The 26009-nt window shown below is 38.8% G+C and overlaps 1 protein-coding gene across 2 annotated transcripts in view; it reads left to right on the top strand.

Annotated features, from left to right (window-relative positions):
- Nucleotides 1-26009, top strand: part of ABCC4 (ATP binding cassette subfamily C member 4) — a 135602-nt gene that overhangs the window by 30277 nt on the left and 79316 nt on the right. For both annotated transcript variants that reach the window (XM_017732634.1, XM_017732635.1), the window contains exons 14-19: nt 5288-5384; nt 6574-6792; nt 8707-8847; nt 10219-10256; nt 10563-10663; nt 13619-13765. In XM_017732634.1, the coding sequence (XP_017588123.1) occupies nt 5288-5384; nt 6574-6792; nt 8707-8847; nt 10219-10256; nt 10563-10663; nt 13619-13765 (743 nt within the window). The remainder of the gene's footprint in view (nt 1-5287; nt 5385-6573; nt 6793-8706; nt 8848-10218; nt 10257-10562; nt 10664-13618; nt 13766-26009) is intronic.

Here is a 26009-nt window from a genome sequence, read left to right on the forward strand (position 1 = left end):
GCAGCCACCTGTCCCAGCGCCGGAAACGAGAGAGAGCTTGGAGGGGGAGTTTGTCTATTCTTAAATGTGGATCACAGAGGTGATCACAACTTTAAGTGGCTTAGAGAATTGTCCATATTCAAACTGGCCAGCTGATAGGTTCTATCAGTTCCCAGAGGAAACTGTAAGCACCCCTTAGCAAGGACGTCCCTTCCGGGACTATGCTTGCTAACCTATGACAGTGATGATATATGAGGGTCACTGATGGTACGTTTTCAGGTGCCGGAAAACCAGGCAATGCTAACGGCAGTTCTGGAGATGGACAGGTATTTGGGAAGTCTTGGCTATGGGATGTGAGTTAATAGATGCATGCAGCAGGGAGAAGTGCAAAGTGTTGAGTCCACGAATGTAAAATGAGCAGGGATCAGTAGTGTGGTAGTTACACGGAGAAGGAGGTGTGGAGTGCAGTAGATCACAAACCCAGTATGACTTGGCAGAGAAGGAGGTGTGGAGTGCATGTACTAGTTTGAAAACAAACCAGTGGGAGGCGCTAAGTCAGAATAACAATTTAATGGAAATTAAAGAAAAGGGGAAAAAAAAGGTAAAAGAAAACACTGTCAAACTGACAGAGTCAAGGTACAACCTGACACCCTGTTAGGCAGGGTGGTGGTAGCAGTCTGGTAGAATGGTGGCTGCAGTCCTCTGAAGCAGTGATCCTGTAGTAAAACAGTCTGCTCTTCCTCAGGAAGTCCAATGGTGGCTGTGTAGCTCCTGTCCTCTGGAAATCCAGTGGGAAGCCGGTGTCTCTGGTGTTCAGCCTCAGATTATATCCACGATGGGATGCTTGGTTCCTCCCTCTGGGTGGAGCATCTCACAATGGGGTAATGAGTCATGAGGCAAAGTGTTGATTAGGCTCATTAACAGAAGATAGTCCGGAGGGAGTTATCTCTGAGTCAGGCGGCAGGACAATGATGGGCAATTAACAGAAAGATAGTCTGGGGGGAGGAGGCAAGGAAACACTGCCCCACCTGATTTCAACAGCTGATGGGGATGGTAATAGAATACACTGCAACCCAGGACAGTGCAGTAGATCACAAACCCAGTATGACTTGGCAATGTCATGCTCTTGTTAAGGAAATGGCACCCTGGGACTTATGACCAGTACTATATGTGACAGTAGAAGTAAAATAATACTCCTGTAATGTTTAGTACATGTAAGATCTCAGCTGAAATAATGTTTCAATTTTGTGCACTTCAGGAAATGTATAGACCAGCTTCATACTCCAGTACAGGTGGTCAAGAATCAGGTGTCCAGGGTAGGGAGGCAAAAAAGAAAGAAACCTATTTGCAAGTTAAACGTCGATTTGGGAGACTTCTTTATTACTTTTGTTTTTCTTTCATGTCTGGAGGAGAAGGACTTCATGTATGAAGGGACTTTGTACACAGGAATGAACTGGTCTAGGGGCCCTTGGGGACATAAAGAATTGAAATTGCACCAGAACTTTAGAGAAGAATTTTGTAATGGTGAGGGTAGCTTGTCTCTGGAATACATTTTCAAGGCTGTTGAAATTTCTGTTTAGCTTAAACATGGAGAAGAACCCATTTAACTTCTGCCAGGAACATTTTTACATTTAAATTGGTTCTTAGTTGGGGAAGAGGATGCACCTTTCACAGTCCCTACATCTTGCTTTTTCTTGTACTCAAGAAAGGCTGAAGAACCTTTGGGTGTTCTCTGTCGGGATCTCATGTGACTGTGTGCAGATGGTTGTGCACTTGTGTATTTGATAAATGTGGCAGTGGCGACTGGAGTTTGTGCAGCAGTTTGTCCTGTTGTTGTGCATTAAGTGTGCTCACTAACAAAGTGTGCCTCTTGAGAGTAGTGGAGAAACACAAGGAATGTGGACTTTGTGGGGTTTCAAAAGGCAGGTAAAAGGATGGTGTCGGTGCTGAGCATGCTCCAGCAGATGGCTGAATTCTTGGACCAGTTATGTCTCCTGCTGAGACGGCTTTCCGTGGGTTCTCTGCATCATCAGTGAGGAAGGGACACGCTATCAGACTGTGATGCACCTAGAATTGGGCTTTTCACCTAGTTGTTGTTCTTCAGTTATACAGAGCAGTACTTCTAAAAGTCGATGGATGATGAAACTAAGCCTTAGTGAACCAGTTAGAAAAATAAACACTTATGGACTGTTTTGGAATGTGTTGGAGGTTTTTTCCATTCTAAGACAATACCAAGTTTTCACTAACAAGGAATTCAGCAATCTCTCTGACTTTTGTACCAGCCCTTTCATCAGTTTTGCAGAGCCTACATTTGACCCCTGGCTTTGAGATCTGGCTTCATCTTCTGTGATAGCCAAGGCACTCTACATATGTAATGCTCACTGCTGCAAAATGATGTTGTCAAATGAGAGAGTGAATATTTAAAAAAAAAATGAAGAAAAGGTTTTGAACATAAAACTCAAGTAGATGAATGTTAAGCATCTACTTAGTATTTTGTTAGTTTTCTGTGCTTCATAATGACCTGGTATTTTAATTGGCAAATTTTCTAGTGAGCTGTCTGAGCAGTGAGTTGTTTAGATCTAAGTATACACTCCTTGTTGCAAGTTTTCCTGTCTGTGCTCCTGCCAGTGAATTGTGACAACAGTTTTTCTATGCACCTGTTACTAACAAGCTATTCAGCTCACTTCTTTCTTCCCAGATAGACATGAAATCGAGAGTTGTTCTTTTTTAAAAAACTCTTAATTGAGTGAACTGATACATCAGTGGAAATACAAGTTTCCACAGTGATAATTTTTGTCTACTCCTCTGAGATCAAGATCATGCATGAAGCTATGCTGACAGCTCTCACAGTTTGAATTGGATTCCTCTATCCTGCTGTACTAGTTTGAAAACAAACCAGTGGGAGGCACCAAGTCAGAATAACAATTTAATGGGGAAATTAAAGGAAAGGAGAAAAACTAAAAGAAAACACTGGTTCAAACTGACAGAGTCAAGATACAACCTGAGTCCCTGTTAGGCAGGGTGGTGGTAGCAGTCTGGTAGAATGGTGGTTGCAGTCCTCTGAAGTGGTGATCCTGTAGAAAAAGGGTCTGCTCTTCCTTAGAAGGCCCAGTGGTGGCTGTGTAGCTCCTGTCTTCTGGAAATCCAGTAGAAGGGTTGTTTCTGGTGTTCAGAGTCTCAGATTATATCCAGGATGGAATGCTTGGTTCCTCCCTCTGGGTGGAGCATCTCACAATGGGGTAATGAGTCATGAGGCCAAGTGTTGATTAGGCTCATTAACAGAAGATAGTCCAGAGGGAGTTATCTCTGAGTCATGTGGCAGGACAGTGATGGGCCATTAACAGAAAGATAGTCTGGGGGGAGGAAACACTGCCCCACCTGATTTCCACAGCTCCTGAGGATGGTAATAGAATACACTGCAACCCAGGACAGCTGCAGTAACTCACTTTTTTTTCTCTTCTTCCCTCCCTCTCTCCAAGTGCGGAGTTTAAGTGCAGTGGGCTCGCTGTGACTCAGGATTAAGATTTCAAGGTTTTGAGCCATCGGATTTTCTAGTGGCTAGTTTGTCCCAGTAAGATGTGAGGCATACACCTGGTACATGGAAAATGATCGGAATGGTGTATAGGCTGGGGGACTTGGGTAAGGGGAAGAGAGATCTCTTCACAGTAAATACCTGGTATGTTCTGTTTTGGCAACTTTCCTGTTAGGCGTTTCCTGTAGCCTCTCTGATATTTGTCCAGTTCTCTGGATAGGTTTTGTGGAGGATAATGTTTTGTTGGATATCCTTCAGCTGGTGCTCTAGTTACCATATGGCTTGTTTCAGTGACCACATCAGAGTAATGCTTCCACAAAGAGCTTGGCGTATAAATAGTTGCAACTGCTGCAGATACCTTGATTAATTGTTATTTTGGCCACGTAAGAATGTTGTGGGTTTATAGTTACTTTTGCATATCAAGCATATAACTTTCTCAGGAAGAGTGTTGCTTTTCACTTCATTTTTCCTGCCCAGTTAACACTATAATGTACTTTCTGCACGTATTATGGTAACAGGAGTATTAACCATCTACTACAGTCTTTGTAGGAGTGAAAAAATAGATGCTGAAACCTGTGTAGGGAGTTAATTGAAAATATGAAATGCAGTAAGCAATGGGATATCATTGTTGTTAAAGTCATGTTCTTTTTCTGCCTTACTCCCTTTACTGCTTATTTGCATTTCAGCATTGAATTTGGACCAGATGACCCACTGTGGTCGCTGGAAGGTGACCCTTCCAGCCCTACCCATTGTGTGAACTGGGAGATGATGGCCTTTGGAAAGGCACTCCTGATCCAAACGAAAATGCTAATCTGTCACTGAACACTGCTGTTCTAGAAAATACCAGTTTCCCTTGTTAAGACAGCAAGTATTTGAGAAGAGGCTGTCCACTTGAAGGATTTGTCTCCCTGCTTTGTTTCTGTGGGGATGAAGGCAGTGAGAGTGTTGGGTCTCAGTTGTGTCTGTACTGTCCCTGTTGTACCTGAAGAATGTGCTTACAGACCTCTGCATTTGTAAACCATTGCTCCACTGCTGTGTTTTTTGGGTTTTTTTTTGTGGCTCTGGTGGCCTTCCAGGGCTCTGCTGAAAAGACACCAGGTATCTATTCTACTAAAACTGTATGGGTTTCACCTGCATTTGATGACTGGTCCTAGTGTGCCCAGTCCCTTCTTTTTTACCTCCAAATCCCAAACTTTTGGTAAGGTACTGGAGAAGAAGATAAGTTCTGAATCCGTGGGAAAAGGTCAGAGCATTTTTCCAGGATCTCGCTCCTCTACCTCAATACAGCTTAAAATGTCGTTTAAATCAGTAGTACTGTTTAATTCTCCAGAAGTCTCTGTGGCTCAGTGTTACAGCTGCTCTGAAAGCTTCTCTCAAAGAAGTTACTTTTACCGGCTGTATTTGTCCATAATTTCCCACAGTATCTTGCCCTTCTTCCTCTTTCCTTTAGTATAATTTTTAAAAAATACTCTCTTTGCAATTCAGCTTATGACATGTACATTTGTTACAAGAATGTTTAAGACACTTTTAATGAAATGTCTTCTTGCCTCCTCTTTTTTTCCAGACCAGAAATAATTATATTTCTTTTCCTTACCTTGAAAACCTACAAAGTTAAATAAGGAACATGGTTGTTAAGTTTTTATATAGTTTCTATAAATCTAGTAAGCATGGTCATCTTATTTTAAAAACTGAGTAATTGAATAGAAGGGGTTTTCCAGAAATAATTAAAATCTTTTAGGACACTTAATTTTAATTAATATTTCCATCTCTTTGCAGATGTATTTGTCAGGCCTTACATCAGAAGATCTCTGTTTTGGTCACTCACCAGTTGCAGTATCTCCGTGCTGCAAATCAGATTCTAATTTTAAAGGATGTAAGTATGTCAATATCTATACTTAGACTTTGTAAATATCCTTTTTAATCTAAGAAAGGGAAGAAGACCAATCAGGTTTTTATTTTTAGTTTGTAAATGTATCTTCTGTCTACTTATGACTACATATGGTTTTTAAGTTTTACAGTTACTAATAAGCTGATTTTTCTTGGAATACTTTCCCTGAAAAATCTGTTTCTGAATTTTATCATGCATGCAAATAAATATTTTAAATATGTGATGTGAATTAAAAAATCTTATTTCTTCAAACATTTTGTCTGGTTTTGAAATAAAGTTGTAGCTTTCCCTTGCTTCAAATTTAATATGCTGTGAGAGAATTTTGAGAGAGACTGTGTTAATGCTTTGCTCTTATTGTTGTTTCTTACACTTCTCTGTGAATTAAGAACTGTGTTAATTTTGCAACAAATCCATTTTTATTACAAATTTTTTTAACAAATCCATTTAAATTAAGGATGAGAAATAGTTTCAGATGCCTTTGAGAATGAGCCTACCAGTGCAGCTGGTTCCTTCCCCGCTTTGTTGTACCAGCTACTTAGAGGTAGAGGGGAGATGCAAGGACTGCAGTTGGGGCTTTTTTTCCTGTTTTTTTTTTAAGGCCGGGTAGTGAAATATGTGAAATTATTTTGATGTGTCATGATGGTGCAAAAAAGGACACTAGCCCTCTTTTTCCTTCCATTCAGGTTGCTTTAAAAGTTAGAGTAGCGCTTGAGAAATGAGTTTGTGGCGGAGCTGAAAGAAATGTGGACATGGTCAGTGTTGCTCCTTGTAAGGTTCTGCAAGGATCAGAAAATGAAGATGTTGTTTACCCCTGGGCTGGAGCAATATAAAAAGACTGATGGTTATGTGTGGAGTATAACAGGTTGTCCTAAAGCTGCATGGCTTGGCTGTCTCCCATAGCTTCTCCGGGGAGGTGATTCTCCCATGACTGTAACTGGGGCTGTTCTCATCCTGTTTGTTGGCCCTGTTAGCTGCTATGAGGCAACTGGTCAGAGCCTAAAGAGCTTGTTTCTGCTCTTCTAAGTGAGGAACTCATAGAGGCTTCAGCTCAGCTACTGCAGTAGGATATGTGCCCAGCAACTGCAGAACCCCAGAGGTAGCAAGGACAGATAAGAAAAATTGTCCTTTATGGAAAGTGTATAATGAAGATACTAAAAGTTTATATTAATTGTAGGGTAAAATGGTGGGGAAAGGTACCTATGCAGAGTTCCTGAGATCTGGCATCGACTTTGCTTCCCTTTTGAAAAAAGATGAAGAGGTGGTAGAACAGCTGTCAGTTCCAGGAACTCCCAACCAGAAGTCTGCCCGGAACCGAACTTTCTCGGAGTCCTCTGTCTTGTCCCAGGATTCGTCTATCCACTCACAGAAGGATGGAGCTGTGGAACAACCACCTGTGAGTGCTCAAAGGATAGAAGTGTCTTGATTCTTGTCTGGCTGGGTTTTTTGCTTAAGTTTTGATATGGGCTTTCCCTGCAGCACTGGGATTTCAGGGATTAATGAATTGCATTATCAGGTGAGAGCTCACCTGCGGAGGACTTGCGCAGCTGTGCTCGGCTGGCACCTCACAGCTCAGTGTGGTTCTGCTCAAACCCAGCAGAGTCAGTCTGTGCAGTTCAGCATCAGCTCTGCTGGGTGCTGCGAGCATTCCTTGTATGTGTCCAAAGCCACCACACTGTCTTTCAGCCTGTCCTCCGACTGCAGTGCTTTAGAGGGCCAGTCCCACTGTATTGGGTGGGTTCAATGTGTTTGTGCAGTGTTGGATTGAAATTAACACTTTCCCTGAAATCCTGAGCTCTGGGAAGTGCATGTAGAAGCTGTGGCTTTATGCAAAGTCTGCATTTGCATGGCTGGCATTAACATACCCTTAAACGTACCCATGTGATCTCGAGCTGGCCCTGAGGGGATAATCCTGGGACATCACTGCCTTGCTCTCTCCAGTCCTTTTGTTGGTGAAAACAGAAGGCTTTGTATGGTGCCAGTGTGACTTCCAGGTGCCTCCATATCTCTTGGCCTGCACAGTGCAAAAGCAGCCCTAAAGTTTCTGTACCAGAGGTTGCCTTCTGCTGGTGTGTTTGCATTCACATCAAACAGTGCAGGCTCCCTGTGACCCTGCTAGCACTGCATACATGGAACAAGCAATCCCTCCATGTCCCTGATGATTGTCACCTTTATGCTGTGGGTCTATATTATTTCTGTTTCTTCTCTACAATGAAGAGCAGTGAGATTAAAAAAAAAAAAAAAGCTGCGGACTTTTTAATACCTTTTTGAAGAATGGTTTTATGCTCCAAAGCAGTAAACTTACATTACTAATATCCCAGTGGCAACTCCAGTCTTAAATTCTCTTAAATTTGTGGAGGTGTACCAAACTTTCTAGCAGCATTAGGACTGTTGGATGGGGATGGGGAGAAGTGGGAAGGTGGAGCAGCTGGAGAAACAAAAAGCCAAGATAGGCTTCTCACCTTTTATGGATGAGTAGGTTGGATTTCTCTTTTCACGTCTGTCAGGTCTCTTGATTCCACTGCTCTTGTACAACCATGTCTTGTGGCAACAAAATCAACTATTACATGTCCATTGAAGTGACACTAGTTTCTATATTGCATATACTGTAAAAATTAAAAAAAAAAAAAATCTATATTTTGTTCATTTGTGTGGTTCTTTCACCTTCTTTATGCCTGTATCATTTTTTTCCTTCTCTGTTTTTCAAGGTCCGCCATCCATTGTTTGTTCAGTATGATTTCCCATTTGTCATTTTACTTGTTTTCCCTATTAACAGATGCTTTGTTGGTATTTATGAGGAAATGATTAGGACTTTATGGATAATTTGTAAGTCTTGGGCATATGTTGGTTGATTTTTGGTACATGTAGAAGAGTATTTACTTCAAATACTTTTCTGGAAAGGAAAGGTTGCACACACTTGCATTCTGAAAACAGAATCTTCCCCAGGTAAGGCCTTAGTTTCTGGAGCTGTTATGAGCGAAGGTAGTGTATAAGAAAAGAAGAACCTGGATAGTGGTCAGAGTAAATATTTCTGGCTATATGTGAAGTTGCATTATATTTGGTGATGCAATGCCAAATAAAATCTTTAAAGTGTTGCTTTGCAGAGTAGATTTTTCAGTATTACTGCACTGAGACTAATTTTTTTTTGTCATAGCTATAGTTGGATACTTAAAGTTCTTATATGCACAATCACTTTATCTCCTTGTTTAATTGTTTGCTAATTCTGAGCCATTGACTTTCAAGTGGCTTAGTCTGCATCTGTAACTACAAGGTTGATGGGCTTTATTCTGTGGGCTTTTTTTTCTTTCAGGGTGAAAATGCACTGGCTGCAGTGCCAGAGGAGAGTCGCCATGAGGGAAAAATAAACTTTAAAGTTTATAGAAAATATTTCACTGCAGGAGCAAACTACTTTGTGATTTTTATACTCTTAGTATTTAATATTTTGGCACAGGTAAGTTGTTGGGAGCCGCAAATAATATTGAATGTATTTTGGGTTTGTGAGGTTTTTTTCTCCCTGATTTCTTTCTAATATAGTGCATACTTGTTGCTGTAATGTTTCATCTGAAATGTTCGGAAGCATGGTGTTCTTTAATAACTTTGTAGTGTACCCGTGTCAGCATGGAATTTTGGTACAGCTTTGAGTGGTCTTGCACTGATCCTTATTTCAACAATTTTAATACTTCACTAAAATAATTACTTTGATGACAACTTGGCACAAAATTATAAGCCAGTGTACTTTTTTGAGAAAGAGAAGAAAATCATAAGGTGTGTGAAGTGGTGCTTAACAAACCTAAACAGTCAGTATGTTTCCAGTTGAGGAGGGTAAAGAGATTTACTGGGTATGGGAGGACAGAGTCTGACAGAAGTTCTGAAAGAACAGCTCACCTGCTGGGTAATTGCAGGTTGTGCAAAAAGTTTAGATGGAGGGTCACTGTTCAGCAGAATAAGAAAGTGAGGAAGAGGATAGGCAAGTATTTTGTTTAATGCAGACTGTAGCAGGTATGTAAAAGAATTTTTAAACAAGGAAAATTATTTTCAAACTTACTGAACGAAATGGTGAGCTGAGGAAACTTGAGTGAAGATATCTTATTGCCTTTTTCTCTGTTCCTTGCTGAGAAAGCTCAAATTCATTTCATGGAAATGATTTGTCTTGGTTGTAAAAAAATAGTCTATATATTTTAACATGTTACTTACTTTTTGCTTGTCCTTGAATTGAGTCTGTTGGGAAGATAGCTAAGCAAGATCAAATCTTGTAGTAGACTGCCCACAACTTCAAATTCACATGAACAGAAGTGTATTTTGAGATAAATAACCCTGTTACATGTTTGTAGTCACCTCTTGTCACAGAAGGAAGGTGGCAGTAGGAATTTTCCCCTCCCTCTCCTCTCTCATCCTCCTTCAACCCCATTTCTGGTAATTATCTCCAGTAAACACAAATTTCTGGACTGGTAACATCAGAAAGTTTGTTAATCAAAAAGCATTTTGGAATATCTCTTGTAGCAAATTTAGGAACTGAGAAAATGAGTTCTTTAATGTTCAATTAACATACATTAGGAAGAGCTGCTATATTTTGTTTGCTAAAGTGTATTACTTTCCTTTAGTTTGCTAACATGTAAGGTAATTTAAGGTAACTTCTTTCTTTGTAGAGCACCTTCTAATGTGCTTGGCAAATTGCTGCTGGTCTTGAAAGACTGGATGGCATACTTCTCTGAATATGTGATGTTTTCCCAGAGAGCTTGAAAGAATAGCAAGTAAATTTAATTTTCTAATATTTTTTTTTAATTTTGTAAGATGATTCTTGTATTTGCCTCTTTTACTCAAGGTGGCCTATGTGCTCCAGGACTGGTGGCTTTCTTACTGGTAAGTTGGTGATAATAACTGGCCAGTTGTTTCTGCCTTTTCAGTCAAGTGCTGTTTGTTTAATTGAAAGGGAAGGGAACCTGCTCTAGAATGGTTCAGGTTTTCCTCTGACTTCCACTTCTTTTGTGGGGGAAAAAATTTAAACTTTATGCTAAGTGTAGACTGGGATTGCATCTATTCATGTTGTGATGCATGTCGGCATCAATACATGAGATGTTGTGAACTGAAGATTTCAACAGAGTTGAATCTAGAAACAGCTGAACACACTTATTTGATGATGGTTATCTTCTGTGTGCATTTCCACAGGGCAAATCATCAAGGAAACTTGAATCTCTCAACAAATGGAAATAACGGAACAAATGAGACTGAACCTCTAGACCTTAACTTTTATTTGGGAATTTATGCAGGTAATTGCACGTGCACATCTGTGCGCATCTAAGAACTATTTATTATCTGATAGAGAGCTTTGAGAGGTGCAAAGCAATGGCAATGTGAGGAAATGTGATTTCTAGCAGTAACTGACCAGTGTCTTAACAGGTTAGGACCCTGAGTCTTGCTTTCTGATTAAATTAATTGCAATAAATAAAATAAATCTGACAGAAGGAATAGTTTGAATGCAGAATCTTAATTTGCTTTGCCTGGATTTTGGAAAGTGAACCAGGAATTGAATATTTGAAAAATCTGTCAAATTAAATTGTGGTTATTGTCTATATATTAATAAGTCATTGAGCTAAATCTTCAGTCATTATATGGATGGCAAGAGGGATTACTAATGGATCTTTGTTCTGTGCTGTTCTGAAACTTGGCATGGCTACATTTCTTCTGAAGTGCCATAGCAAAAGAACAAGTTTTTAAAAGGCATCCTAGGTGGGTATGCAAAGCAGGTTGTTAAAAAACATTTCAATATATTTCAATAGGTAGCATATATGCTTCTGAATATTCAGAAAAGGGTGTTGATCCTTGCATTCAGGCATCCAAACATCTTGAAAAACTGCTCCAAGATGTAGTAAAAATTGCCACAGAAGAATCACGTGCATGCTCTCAGATTCTGCTATTTAACACTCCTAGTGATGTACGGTTTTGTATGGCATGGTAATTTCTTCATGGAGATGTATATGGTTGGTGTGAGAAAACAGGTGGAATGCCAGAAGAATATGCATTGAATGTATTCAGAAACAGCTCCATGGGTGAGAGAATAGGTGCAGGATTTTTTGTTCAGTTAAGTTTTCTGGAATCCACGTGATCTGAGTGGCTGACAGAAAACATTGTGTTTGGCCTGGAAAGCAACAATTTAGGAGCCAGATAAACTTGGCTCTTATTTTCTCTGTGTAATGTCTTATTTCGTGAGCTGTTCCAGTGGACTGCACAGTATGATTAAATGTGGCAAATTTCACTTTCTCTGACCAGAGAGCCTAAACCACATTAGTGAAAATTTTATCATTTAAGGAATATTTTGCTCTAGATAGCAGAACAACAGAGGTTACCTTTGTATTGGAATGTTCAGATGACTGAAAGATATTTGCAATGGTTGAAGAGACAGCATTGACTTACCTACACAAAATTGTAAGTGAAGTTGGCGAAGTTATAAAAAGGTAGTACATTTTATATGAAATACATTATAATCCAACTTATCTTTTTCTATAATCTCTAAAACAGTATAAAATAATTTAACATTTTTTATTTCTGATTCTCAGTGTTTGGAAAGACAAAAAAAATTCACCACTGTAGTTCCTTCTTAGTCCTTGTTGCTTCTCTGAAACAGAGATTTAGAAGAGTAAAATTGCTGTTAATAGGAAACACTGTTGGCCAGAACCAAGGTACCAGTTCCACACCTCTTCTATAAGGTGAATATGCAAAGGGCCCTTGTCTCTCTCATACTGAGGTTCTGAGTTCATGAACAGGGAAAGCAAAGAGACAGACAGGGTGAGGGACTTGGAAGCATGTCTTGTTCTTCCTTCTCCCCAGCCATTAGGTCTGTTCAGGTGCTCTGTTCTGTGAGGGTCGTACCAACAGCTTCCAGGCCTGAGTAAAGTTGTACAGAAATGTGGGGTTCCCAGGATGTGGTCCCTCTCTTCCTGTTGCTCCCACAGACTGCTGTTAGGAATGGGCCACAGCCATAGCCTGCTGCTTCCTGCCTCTCCTGCTCCCTTTTTGCTCTCCAGCTTTCCTGTTTGGGTATATGCAGTTACTCTTGGAAAAGTTGTCTTCTCCTACCTGGCCTGGAATGCAGCAGCTGGGACAAGGCAAACAAACTCTCATCCCAGCCACCATCTTTTTTCTTAAAAACAGCACCTTGCAGACTAAGAGCAATAAACTGCAAACAGGCAAACGAGAGAGTGATGATACCTTTTCTTGCTCCCTGGGGGGATACAGAAGGAAGCAGGATGGGATAGCTTAACCACGTCACATAATTTAAAACCTCCCTCTTTCCCACTGTTAGTATAGCTGTTCCTGAATTGTGTACAATTTTAACCTGCCCTTAGAAGAGGCAATGTTTTCTGCTGACAGCTGGGGTCTAACTTCAGCATGTCCTCAAGACCTGAGGTAGCTATGCTGATTTTCTGAAGCAGATCATGTGGAGCCTGGAAGCTCTGCCTAATGTAAGGTTTACACCTTCACTGTTCACCCTTATTGACAGGGGATTTGTGCAGCCACATTGGAGATTATGCACAGCAAACAGAGCAACAGCAATCTCATTATTTATGTCAGTTTTTTGCCTTGTAGCCCCCTTGTTTTGTAAGCAGAGTTGTGCCCAGAAGAGTCTGCAGACCAGTTCCCTAGAAGGACTCTATTTCACGCGGCATAAGGAATGCATCTTAGAAAGTGTGAAAGAAGTACACATAATTTAAATGATTTGGTGTGTTTTACAAGGGGAAGAATGACATGAGTGGTTTGGGCTGATGTGGAGTAATTCAAGGTTGTCTCTAAATAGCCATGTATATATTACTTGTGTAATACCTGCTGGCAGGTGTTGAATCTTCAGTGACCTCTGCAATCCACAATTACACATGGGACTGTGAAATGAATTTTTTAGTAAGGCTGTTATGCAGAAAGTTTTAATACAGATTTATCTCATGGGTTAACAGACATTTCCTACATTTCTATGAAGTACCAATTCTTTCAAACAGAAAAGGAGAAGTTGATTAAATTGATTCTGTGATAGTAACTGAAACTAGTGACAAATGTATCTGTGTTCTGCACTCAGTCTGAGTCCCCATAGGCTTAAGTTTGGATTCTTGCTATATGCAGAAGTCCAGAGAATTTGATTTTAGTTCAGTTTTATTTTTAGCTTTTTTTTTCTTCTGAAAGATCCGTATCTTTTTGGAGGCTCTATTCATGGTTTCGGTTTTTTTTTGTTTCAGGTTTAACAGTGGCTACAATATCATTTGGCATAATAAGAAGTCTTCTGGTGTTTCAAGTTCTTGTCAATTCTGGTCAAAATTTGCACAACAAAATGTTTCAATCCATTTTGAAAGCTCCTGTCTTGTTTTTTGACAGAAATCCTATTGGTAAGTTTATTAGTATAAAAAAACCCTCAGCATTTAATGTATCTCCTTGATTGCACAAATTACACCATTTCTGGACAATTAGAATTTTGTAGTATTTTTGCACTTTTGTTGGGTTCTTTTGCTTCTTTCTCTTAGACTCTCTAAATTAAATTTTTACTTAAACACTTTAAATTTAACAGTGTAGTCTTTTTCAGTTTCAAACTCAGACTGCTTATTGATGATTCATCTTACTGTCTTTAAATGGCAGCTTACAGAACAGCAAATTACCTGTAGCTTTGGTGTTGTGTGTTGACCTGTATTTGCACTGCTGTTCTGATGCAGTTTCACAGGGTGTCTCCCATATGCTGAATGTGTATGAATGCATTTTGTAAAACTGTGATCCAGATCCTTATGTTCTTCAAAAGAAAGGAGAGAGAAGCCAGAGCAGAATGAAGAGTGGGGAAGTGGGTGGTACTGATTGACTAGCCAAAGGTTTCTCTTTTACATGAGAAACAGAAACCTGATGGTCTTCACTCCCTTGGAAAAAAAGGGGCATGGGCTTGTTCTCATAGCACCAGGCGACATTTAATTGTAAGGATATATAGGGATGGCTTTACTGTTTCAGAGAAATTAGTAGTATTTTCAAGGAATAGATACTCATGTGGAGAAAAGGTTCATGCCCATGATATGATGAACGAAATGTGTACAATTTGATCTTAAAAACGCCCCTAAAGCTGCAGAAGTTTAGGGCTGTGTTATGTGGCCTACTTGTACAGTGACTATGTGGAAATGTAAATTCAAGGCCACTGCGAAGGATTAGAAGGGAAGCTCAAGAGATGGGTTGGTGGAGAGCTAGTGAGAACACATACATGAGAAGAAATCCTAGTGCTGATGTGTCAGACAGGGATTTTCCTCTTCTGTCTCTTGTGTATGTGTGCGCAGCATATGCAGTAACTGTATTTTTGAGGGAATACATAATGATCTTGTAAGAATGCCCATAAATGTGGCTCATAATAACAAACTAAGAACTAGAGAGAAAACAGCAACAATGTAGAGTAACACCAGTTTGCTTTGTAACACTGTGAAGCTCCAATTAGTAGTGCATTGTAAAACTGACATTCATAAAACCTGCCTGTCGCTGGTATTCACACACTGTTGTGACTTAGATGTGTGTTTCTATTAAACAGATACTTTATAGTAGAAGATTAACTTCAGGATGCATATATTTCTTTCCCTTCATCTTTCTTGTGGTCATGGTAGCATGCAAAAGTACTGCTGTTCTGATCTCTACATCATTTGAAAAAGGAAAAAAAAAGAAAAAATGGCACATGAGACAATGTTCTTGTTCAGAATTGCAGCATTTAGCAGTTCTGAAATCCTGTTTGTAACATCTGTATTTCATTGTCTGATTTACATGGATTTCTAACTGTTTATTTATCTTTTAGAACTTCACATGCAATTTCTTGCAATGAGGTGGGGTGTATTTTTTTTTTGTTTTTTCCCCCCTATCTTTTTTTAATATGCTTATAAAAGGCATACTGAAAATAAATTGAAATTATTAAATGCCCCTTTTTCTAGTGTTGTGATTGTAACAGCTAAGCCAAACTATTAGTTATCATATCCCATATTAGCAAAGCTGCAATGTCAAATCTGTCATTTAAGCATCCAGCATGTTCCCAGTATTTGTGTGAAGTCTCTAAGACCTCAGCAGAAGCAATGCTGAACTGAATTTTGCTGTTTTATTTATCAAAAAATAATCAGCAATTAAAAAATGCCACGGCTAGTATTTTGAACACATGGTGATCTGTGTTCCAGAGTCGAGGAAGGAAACTTAAATAAATAGACATCCCAAGCTCTTAGTAATTCTTACTGGGGAAACAGAGTAGTGAGGAGCATCAGAGAGTCGACATTAGGAAATGGAAATACGTGGTGAATCATGACATGTCTGTCAGCTCCCAACAGTGTAGATTCAATCAGTGTTGGTGAATAAATGAGATGACTTACTTGTAAAAAAAATTAATGCTTTGTGAATCAGTTTAGGCATGAACCCAAGATCTCTCTTAACAGGTTGCATTGGCAATATATAGGGAGGGGAAAGTTGTAAAGGGAATAGTAACCAGCATCTTACCCAGATGATAGAAGAATGTCAGTGTATTTTCGGAACCTGGATTACATAGCAGAGACAAAAGGAATATAAGGACCCCGCTCCTTTCTCCCTTCCCAGCCAAAAAAATTTGTATGTACACAGATTTCACCTTTCTGTAATTTGGCATAGGTCTAAAAATAGTTAAACATTACTGCATATTTTGCATTGGAAGAACCTTATTAATAAATGACTGTCTGTTTCTTTCTTAAGCATTTAGTCTAACCCTACTGAGCTGATAATCCTAACTGACCAAAGTGTATTCAGAAAAAATTGCCGTTTATTTATGACTGAAATTCAGATTTATCAGCAGGTACCTCTACTGCATCACTTACACAGTGATAGCGAAAGCTTGATGGGTAGTTGAAGTGTTAGTAGTTTGGGTTTTATCACATCTGACTTGTTTGCATTTGTTCACAAAACTTTTTTTTTTGAGAGTAGAATTTGGCTCTTTGGAAACTTCTTTGCTCTTCTACCCATATCCCAGTAAGGGAATAACATGAATGTCAAACTATCTGTAAAGTAGGAAGATGTGGATGTTTTCTATTTCATAGTGAATGCTTTATATATTGCTCTTCACATGTCGCTTGCAGGAGTAAAGGGGTTGGTTTCTGTGCACGTCTAGCACAAGAGGGCAGCATGATCTGTTTTATCCCAGTCGAGCATTACAGCGGCTTGTTAGAAGGATGACAAAGTTCATCTGTTACATTTTTAGAGATGGTATTTGAGGAGTGAATTTTCAACCTCTCTGCTGAGCAGTAGTAATGTGGTTTCATTCAGTTGTCTTCATTATCTGCAGGAATAGTATTTTCTCCGGATATTTTATGCAATAAGCTTTTCAGCTTCATGTAGTTGTGAGTTCAGGAACTTTTTTCGTTTTGGAATTAGTGGCCAAAAAGTCAGATAGTCCTCTAGAGTCAGAAGAGTCCCATCAGGGAGACCTTCTTCAGCCATTATTCCTTTTAATTTCTTTTACAAGGTGTTTGTAACGCTTCAAAACAAATTTGTTACAAAGCTAGGTGAAAGGGACCTGAACTTCGGCAGCAAAGACTGATTTGGGAGTTGCCTCTTTTGAAATTAGTTTCTTATTGAACAGTTCGGAGAATCCTAGTTTTGATGAGCTTCAGCATTTGATTCAAGATTACTTGCTTAGCTTGTAAATGAATTGTTCTTTTCCAGGATTTAGGGACAGAGATTAGAGAAGGGATGCTAATGTGTAACATGCATCATTTCCAGTTATGGTAGTTTTAGTGTAAATTGTGTGTAATTTTCAATTGCATTGAGTTTAGAAAGCTGAAACCTGCTGCTGCTCTGCTGATGGGTGCTGTAAGAAGGAATGAATGATATGCATTAATTTGTTCAGATAAAATAGGAATCTCTCCCCCTTCTAGAGATTCTGTCTAAAATTTAAATTGGACCAGAATCACTGAACAAATGCAGCTTTTTTTTTTTTTCTCAATTGTATCTCCCCAAACTCTTGGTTCTGACAGTTCATAGGAGGAAAAGAAATATTTTGGCAGACTTTACAGCATTTCTGGCCTTCTTAGAAATGGGAAGCACTGAATTGTGTGATGGTCGTCCTCCACCTGTTAAATTAACAGATTTTTTTTTTCCCCACAAATGTGTTGTGGAAGCATTAAATAAACGTTGATCCCTTTGAGTGCTTACCTAGACTTTGAGATTTGACCTGGTTATAAAGAGAAATATTCTTTTTTGGTTTTGGCAGCCGGAAATGACATGCTGAACTGATAACTAATAGCAGCACATGAAAGCAAATTCCAAATATAAAAAGATTAAAATGTGAAAGAAAGCTGTTGTTATAATGCAGAGTTTGTTTTTCTTTAAGGCATAAGGAATTTAATTATGATGTTCATAAATCAAGTGTTGAAATGCTTATGATTTGACAGAGAAAGTTCCTTTATAGGATTAAAAGCATGTTCATCAATGCACAAATGCCTATCTGCATTGTATCTGACAGAAGTGTCAAATGGGCAATGTTGTTAAAGGGTTTCAACCATATAATATTTGCAACGAATATGGTATTTCAGCAGTCTGAAAATTACAATGCTGATAATGAGGTTGTTAAATTATACTTTATCAGTTGGATAGTGAAACTGCTCTAGTTAGTGTACATTAATGTATGCTTGTTCTCACAAGTGATTCTGCTGAACAAGTAGCATGTTCAAACAAGAAATACTGGTCTTAAACCGTGTGATTTACAGTAGGTGGTGTTTTGGCATATCATGCAGTTAACAAGGCAAAGCTTCATGTTAAGATATTTCGTTTGTAGTCTCATTCGTCACTGATATAAATATTCAGTAGCAATGCCAGGAAATGTATTGTATTCCTATTTGATTCAATGACTCAATTGCTTTCTTTTTTTTTTTTTGGAAACAAGATCTGTGCTATCTTTCTGATGCAGTTTTCAGATATATCCTTGTGGTCAAGATGAATTCTGCAGGGTTGTGGAAAGCTGTACCAGCTCTTTTGACAGCTTTCATGTTCTCTTAAGCTAATACAAAAAAATACATTGTCCTTAAAGCAGCAGAGGCTTTGTTTTCAACTCCTGTGCCAAGCTCTAAAGCGCGTTCACATGTGCACAGGTTTGTGAGTTTACGTTGGAAAGAAGTCCCTATAGGAGAGCCTTTTGTTGTAAAATAAAAACACAGATTCTCTCTTCCGTGTTGGTAATCACTTGCATTTGTTGTTATTAAGATGGCAACACAATGGGTTCCATCAATCATCAAGATCCTTAACAACCACACAACGTTGTAAATATTATGTTTGGGTGTTTGAGTGGAACAGCTCGTCACTGAAGTAGGTGTGGTAATTAAAACCTGTTAGGTTGCTGCATGTGTTAAAGAAAAAAGCCTCTAATGTTTTTTTCATATAACAATGGCGATATATACTTTAAATCTTATCAGGGCGTGATTATTAAATGATATTTTATGGGAGTTGCTCGTTTACTGTTAGTATTATCATGGCTTTGTTAAGAGTTTAAATAGTCTTATTCTTCCATGTGTTTTATCACCATTATGATTCTGTCAGGAGCCTTATAAAGTTGATTGCTGTAGGAGTAGTCTTTAAAGTTAGTAAATGGCACTTGGGAGTTATGTTTACATTTATTATCTATTAGCAAAAATCAATTCAACTCTATCCTATTCTTTTCTGCAATAATCATTGAATGAAACTTGGCCATAAACCGATGAGACAAGCCCTTTACATTTTCAGTTCACCGAGTCAGAGCTCACCCCGTTTATGCCTAATACGGGAGATGAAATTAAAAGGTTTACGGAAAAGCTGTTCGTAGGAGGGGACGAGACATTAGATAGGGAAATAACTTGCGTGAAGCTTGTACTGACAGCCACTTCCAAGTGCAGCCTTCTGCTTTCCCGGCACAAGATTCCACATCCTTTCATAGGGATTTTCTATCTTCTTCGCATTAAGATCCCCTGGTGGGGAAAACAGCCTGCTGGGAAACTCATTTCTGACCATATGCTGACCTGCCCAGATACTGCAAACTCTAGTGTTTTCATTTACTGAAATAGCTACAGAGAGAGCAGCTCTCGCCCCACCTCAGCCGAGCAAAAAGGAGGCATGGAATGTCGAGGAAGACGGAGAAGCCTAATTAAAAATACTGGCTTTAAAAGACTGCACGGAAGCTGTTCAGAGACATCCCTTTCCTGCAACTGTAGTGGGAAAATAAAAACGAAATTTTGTTTTAGTCTTGCATAGATGGCATGCTGTTTTGGTGAGATTTGTGGCAATGAGGAACTAAATGTTGGTTGGAGACACTTGAAAACAAGAGGAAGAGACTGCTGTAATATTGATGGAAAACTGCAAGGGGCTTAAAAAGAGGGCCCAGCTGAGGTGATGCAGCTACAAATAAGCTTTTAGAGATAATCCAAAATGGAGGATTTTTTTGTTTGATTGTTTTGATAATAACTATTTTAAATATGTACCTTTTTTTGCTATTTTTAATGTGTTTATAAATTGTGGGATGCTGCTACGACTGCTGTGGATAGTGGGGACACAGGGATAGAATGTCCTCTCTTGATGTTCATGGATGCCTGTTTTGGATGGGAAGTAAACTTTTTTGAGAAATGAGGAAAAACTTATCAAAACTCACTTCACTCCACCTTGGAACAATGCATAAGCATTTCCAAAAATAAATTGCTCTGGAGAAGAGCTGGGCAGGGATAATGAACAGCCAGGTGGTGAGACCACGTATATGGAATGTGGGAAAGGCAGCCCAGATCTTCTCCCTCTCAGGTTTATTGTGAGCCTTGAACGTGTGGCTCCCCCATCCCGGGTGCCAGCCATGCATATCAGGCTCTTGGCTCTCCTGGGCTCTTGGCTGTGCCATACCCTTCCACTGCTGTCCCTTATGGACACACAGACACACAGTTAGACCACTGTGGTGTTTGCAGAAAAACTAGCCCGCTTTGGTGGGGTGTTTTGGGGTTTTTTTTGTTTAATCTGAGTAGCTGAAAATGAAAATAAAACAAACCACTATCACAGCGTAAACTCATTTCATTAGCACTGTTCTGCTTTATACTGCACAGAATTTTTTCTCCCAGATGATCCTAGGTAATCTGCACTGCAGCATCTGGGTGAATTAATTAGTTGAGGTTTCTTTTTTTTTTTTTTCCAGATTGCCAGCATCTTGCAGATTATGCAACAAGTGAAGATTAGTTTGTGCCTGTGGTGATCTTGTAGCGTGTTTGGAAACAAAAGGCACTTCTCGATCCAAAGTTAAAATTTTAGTGTAGAACAGAATGGCTGTTTTATGTGAATCTGCCTGTTTTGGCAATCCAGACTAAAGGCCGAAGAATAGAAATAACAGCAGAAGCAGAGGTATTGAATCGAACTTGACTTCAGCGTGTTGTTCAGTTCAAAAAATACAACCTTTAAGTTATTTACAAGCAGTACAGTACACCATTACTTGCTGTCTTCCCCCCTGTCTTCCCCAGATAATCTTTTTTTTCCTTCATCAAAATCATTAGGTACTTTGTCAGGGGCTTTTTGTTATGCATTCAGGTGAATACAGATATGCAGAACCTCCTTCAGGTTTTGATTTTTGAAGTAATTTTATGGCAGATAATGTTGTATTTGGAGAGGACAACATTATTACAAGCTGTATATGTTGATAGCTACCAGCCTTAAGAGAGCTTTTCAAAGTGTTCTAAAATAGCATCAAGCATATGAAGAACATTTTTTGTTTGTTTGTTTTATTAGTTACTGGACAATAGTCCTGTAATTATTGTGGTAGTATGTAATGGACATTAATTATTGCTTGTGGCAATACCGACCTTGAGGCACGTAGCTTGAAACTGGAAACTGCAGATTCATTTTTGTTTGGGGTTTGTTTTAATGTTCTCTTAAATTTGGGCTCCTGTCGAACATTTTCCTAGGTGATTCTGATTTGCATACTTTGTTGCCATGGCTCTTGATTTTGGCTTGAACAGAATATTTAGCTGTGGTGGTCCCAAAGGGAGGTTGTGGAGTGAGGAGGTTTCTGAAAAATCTGGAAAGGCTGGGGCTGCCTTAGCTATTACTCACCTAATGCTGGGTAGGAAGTTTTATTCACAGAGCCAGCATGCAGAGCAAGCTGCTGTATGGCAGAAAGGTGGCAGAGTCTTCATTCTCAGCTGTTTGGCTCAGAGTAGCGTGCCTTTTGTGCTCAGGCGGTGGTTTTGGTTTTGTATTTGACTTTGCACTGTTACAGAAGACCTACAAATGACTTTTGACCTGTTTTTCTTCTAGCTGTAGGATCCCCTCCTTCTTCCTCATTTGCCAGTTAAAAAAAGAGTATAAATGTTTCTCAAACTTGAGCTTTCATCATGTGCTACTTGTGCAACATTTATGACATTTGAAAATTCAAAGGAAGTTTAGAGTTAAACTTTTCATAAGGTCATGGTTTTTCTGTCCACTGACATGGTTCTGGTCAGTTTTCATCTACTGTGTACCTGAATTAATCCTCTGCTTCCTGTGTCAGGAAATGCTACTTTTCCTGCCCTCTTTCAAGCATAAATCTTCACTAGCTGGACTTAGTGTTGGGGCAGAGAGTGCAGAATAATCTGAAGGTGTTTGGAAGTTTGAGAGGGTAAAGTTTTGGAACTTGGACATTCTTGCTAGCAATTATAAGATGGTCTAACTCTTCCTCAATTTTCTTTTTATCAGATGTGATGAGATTTCTGTGTGTGTGTGGGGTAAACCTCTTTTTTCTCAATGAAGTTATTGTCTGTTTAATATGTAAATGATGCAATGCAGAATATTGCTAATTCATGTGTAGGCAAGAAAAAACGCTCTGCTTTGTGGTAAGCTTCCCTTCATTAGGAATACGTGTTTCTTTGTCCCTGTGTGTATTCACTTCTTAGCATAACTTCATGAGTTTGAATGTTCACAACCCAAAATAAATGGTTTCGTCTACATTTTAGGCAAAATTCCTACACCTGTTCTTAAGATGTCATAATTAATTTCTCATACAGGAATACTGCCCCTGCCCCATCCTTTCTAGGACATGCCAGGAGGACAGTAAGTGATTAGATGCCAGGGGCATTTGCTCAGTATTGGGTTTCCCCCCCCCTCCTTTTCAATATGAATGCTTAAAGCTGTAAACTTCACACTATCTTCTTCCTCTCTTCTTCCAGAGCACTTATTTTTTTGTTTAGAATCTGTCATGCTGATCTTTAGAGAAGAGGCGGTGTCTGTCTTCATTTAGAGAGTTAAGTGCCTGTGTTTAAGGATGGGTATCTAGGATTTGGAAAGTGCCACTTAGAGAAAGAAATGAACCGTATTTTTAATATTTACTTTTAAATATAGTTGTATGTATAAAACCCCATATGCTTTGCCTGAGGTTAGTATAATACTTCTCCCCTTTCTCCCTTCATTAGTTCCTCAGTCTCCTTTCAGAAGAACAGTTCTCCTCTCTCCTGTCTCAACAACCAGCCAAAAGTAAACAATTACAGTTAGCTTTCCAGAATATTTCTGGTATTTCCTGACTAAAAAATATTGAAATGGTTTAAGGAAGAGTTAGTACTTCTTACCTTTAGTCAGCTAATATTCCATTACCATTGGAGAAAAAAAAACACCTATTGGATGCTGCTTTGAGACAAAAGATACCTGCAGAAACCTCTGCAAATTTAAAGCCTCAGAACTGTGAAATATAAATGGTTTTAGCTTTAGTAGTGTCATCTTTTTTTTCTATTAAACTAACAATATAGAGAGAATATTTTTTCTTCAGTATTTTCAACAGGAAACTAGTTACGCTAGACTTATTCTAATATTAAGAAATCTTATCTAAGGAGCGCTTTCAAAATAAAGCCGAATTTGAGAGTAAAAAGTGCCTTGAGGTTTTTATAAAGCTGACAAGTTTTAATATTCCAAATACGTAGTGACAATGATCTTTTTTCATAATTAAGCTACAAGTATGATTTAATATTGAATTCAAAGCCATTCATTGAATGCTGCTTATATTTAAACCCCCAAAATCCCCAAGAGAAAAAAATGGAAAAAACAATCCTAACATATATTTTTTTAATTCAGATAAGAAAAAATAAACTCTGCTGCACCTCAATTTAATAACCAGTGTTGCTCAGCTACTACCAAAGGCTTAAGGACAGTGTTTAGAAGTGATTTTTCAGAAATAAGTGTTTCTCTAAGATTATGAGGGCTTATAGAGATGGTTTTGTTCACCTGCTGAGTGTTCAAGAGTGGAAATGTCCAATCTGACACTGTCCAGAAGCGTTTGTTTGCTTGAAAAATAGAAACATTCTTGTGGAAAAATAGGATTTAATTAATTTTTGTCCCATCTTAGCCATATACTAAAGCAATATTATGATGTACTTTTAATAGAGACACAAACATTTCGTGAAATGCAAAATCCCAAGTTTCTGAAAAGATCTGAGATGTTTTTAGCTTAAAATGTAGTGCTGTGAGCGCTGCTTAATTTGTTAATACCTTTGTGCTCTGCCTCTGTTGTTTGTACTTCTTGAGATGCAAGATGTTCAAATGCTTGTTGAGTACTTGTTATTAATTTTAAAATAAGCATGGAGATGTTTTGAATAGAAATCTTACATATTGTTCAATTAAATGGGCAGAAGGAGAACAAGTTAGTACAACTGAAAGACATTACATTTACATTACATATTAAGAAAAAATTCTTTGCTGTGAGGGTAGTGAGGCACAGGCGCAGGTTGTCCAGACAAGCCTGTGGATATCCTATCCCTGGATGTGTTCAAACCATGTTGGATGGGGCTCTGAGCATGGAAGGTGTCACTGCCCAGTGCAGGAGGGTTGGAACTAGGTGGTCTTTAAGGTCCCCTCCAACCCAGGCCCCATTCTATGTCTCTTTGATTTTATGGGTCTTGAAGAAACAGAAGGATATGTTCATTCTTTGACTCTCTGAGGGGGAGATGCAAAAATACTCTTCCAGCTAGTGACCTGCAGCACTTCGGTAGCTTTGGGTTGTATCTGAATTACTACAGAGTAAACGTGATGAATAAAAAAGGTTTCAGCTTGGAAGAAGAAGGCTTTAAAGACCTTTCATACCTCTCAGATTTGGTGTGAAGCATAGATTTATACTTGTCTTTCATCTCACCTTTAAAGGGGTGATGGTTCTTCATAATGGAACTTGACCAGCAGGATAGACAGAGAATGCTGTTGGTGTAAGAGGAAGTGTGATGGATGTAACACTTGCTCCTTAGACCAAATTTTCCTCCTCCTGTATGCCTTTCTGCTGTGATACCAAAGCAATTCAGAGAGGAAACAGGGCAAGGAAGGCAGTTGTTTTAATTAGTGAATTTTATCCTCAAAGGCTTTTCAATCTAATTCAGTCTTCTGATTTTCTGTTGATTCTTCCAATGCTTAAGACTTAGTCAGACAAAAGCCTTTTCCTTCACAATTGTCAAATTTCATTGAATCTTGAGTCTTGGTGATAGAGCTTAATTGTCAGCAAAATAAGTCTTGGTTTCTGTAAATTGTTTGATCCTCAATTGGTTTAGAAGTGACAATATACTTTCATTTACAGGGTTTAGATACTGTTTTCATGCGGCATGTGGAGCAAAGTTGGACCAACCAAAAACATTATTTCAGTTGTTTTCTGTCAGGAAGGCTTAGACAAAGAGCTTAGTCTCAGATCCTTTAAAGTTCAAGCATCTGCCACTAGGGGCAAAAATTATATTCCTGTAGGCATTCATCTTTTATTGTAGATTTACTATGCTGCTTCACTTGGTTGATAATCTAATTGAAACCTCAGAGATGATTCATACCTCCTCAAGGGGATTCACAGCTAGTTTAATTTATCTGGTGTCAGAACTTCTAGTTCTTCTAGGATCTCTTTTCTGAACGTAATGGTCCTTCGGGTGTTTGAATGCACTGAGAAGGAAAGAATGTGACCCATGCAAGTGGCAACACTTGAGAGATGCAGTTTTACAACGTTGGATTTGTTTCCAATATTTATTTGGATTTCTAGTTCAGGTAACTTGTGATGTCTTGACTTAATTTAGGTCCTAATCATGCCAAGTGGTCCATTGTGGACAGACTTCTGCAGGTATATAAGTGTGGTACCTGTTGAAGTAAGGAACCTTCTAGAAGGTGCTGTGCTAGAGACTTTTGTTTCATAAGCCCAGAGTTTTGAATGCCAACTGTAATATGACAGTTTTACAGAAAAACACCAGATTATGGAAGGTTACAAAACCTTGATATCAAGAGGCATTTCAATTTCCTTTCTCAGAAAACCAAAAGAAACAAACATCCAATTGCCCAGAAAGTCCTAAAAGGTTTAGAGTGATCCAGGCACTTAAACTTGTTTGACCCCTTCCTGAAGGCATGACCATTGTATAGTTGACCACTAAGAAATTTAGGAATTGAATGTTCATATTAGGAATGTGAACTGCTATTTAAGGATTTCTTCCCTGGAGTCAGAAAAGGACAAAATAAACATTCGGAAAATTAAGAGGTGGTGTAAATACCATTCAGCTGTGATGAAAAGTTTATTGGTTGCTTTTCATATGCATTCTAAAGTTAAGCTACATTTTGAAAACTATCAGAGCCAGCATTTGTTCTCCAAATATTCTAATTAAATAAACTGCTATGCTAAGTTGTTACTAATTAATACTC

This window comes from Corvus brachyrhynchos, unplaced genomic scaffold (assembly GCF_000691975.1).
Source record: "Corvus brachyrhynchos isolate BGI_N302 unplaced genomic scaffold, ASM69197v1 scaffold12, whole genome shotgun sequence".
Lineage (NCBI taxonomy): Eukaryota > Metazoa > Chordata > Aves > Passeriformes > Corvidae > Corvus > Corvus brachyrhynchos.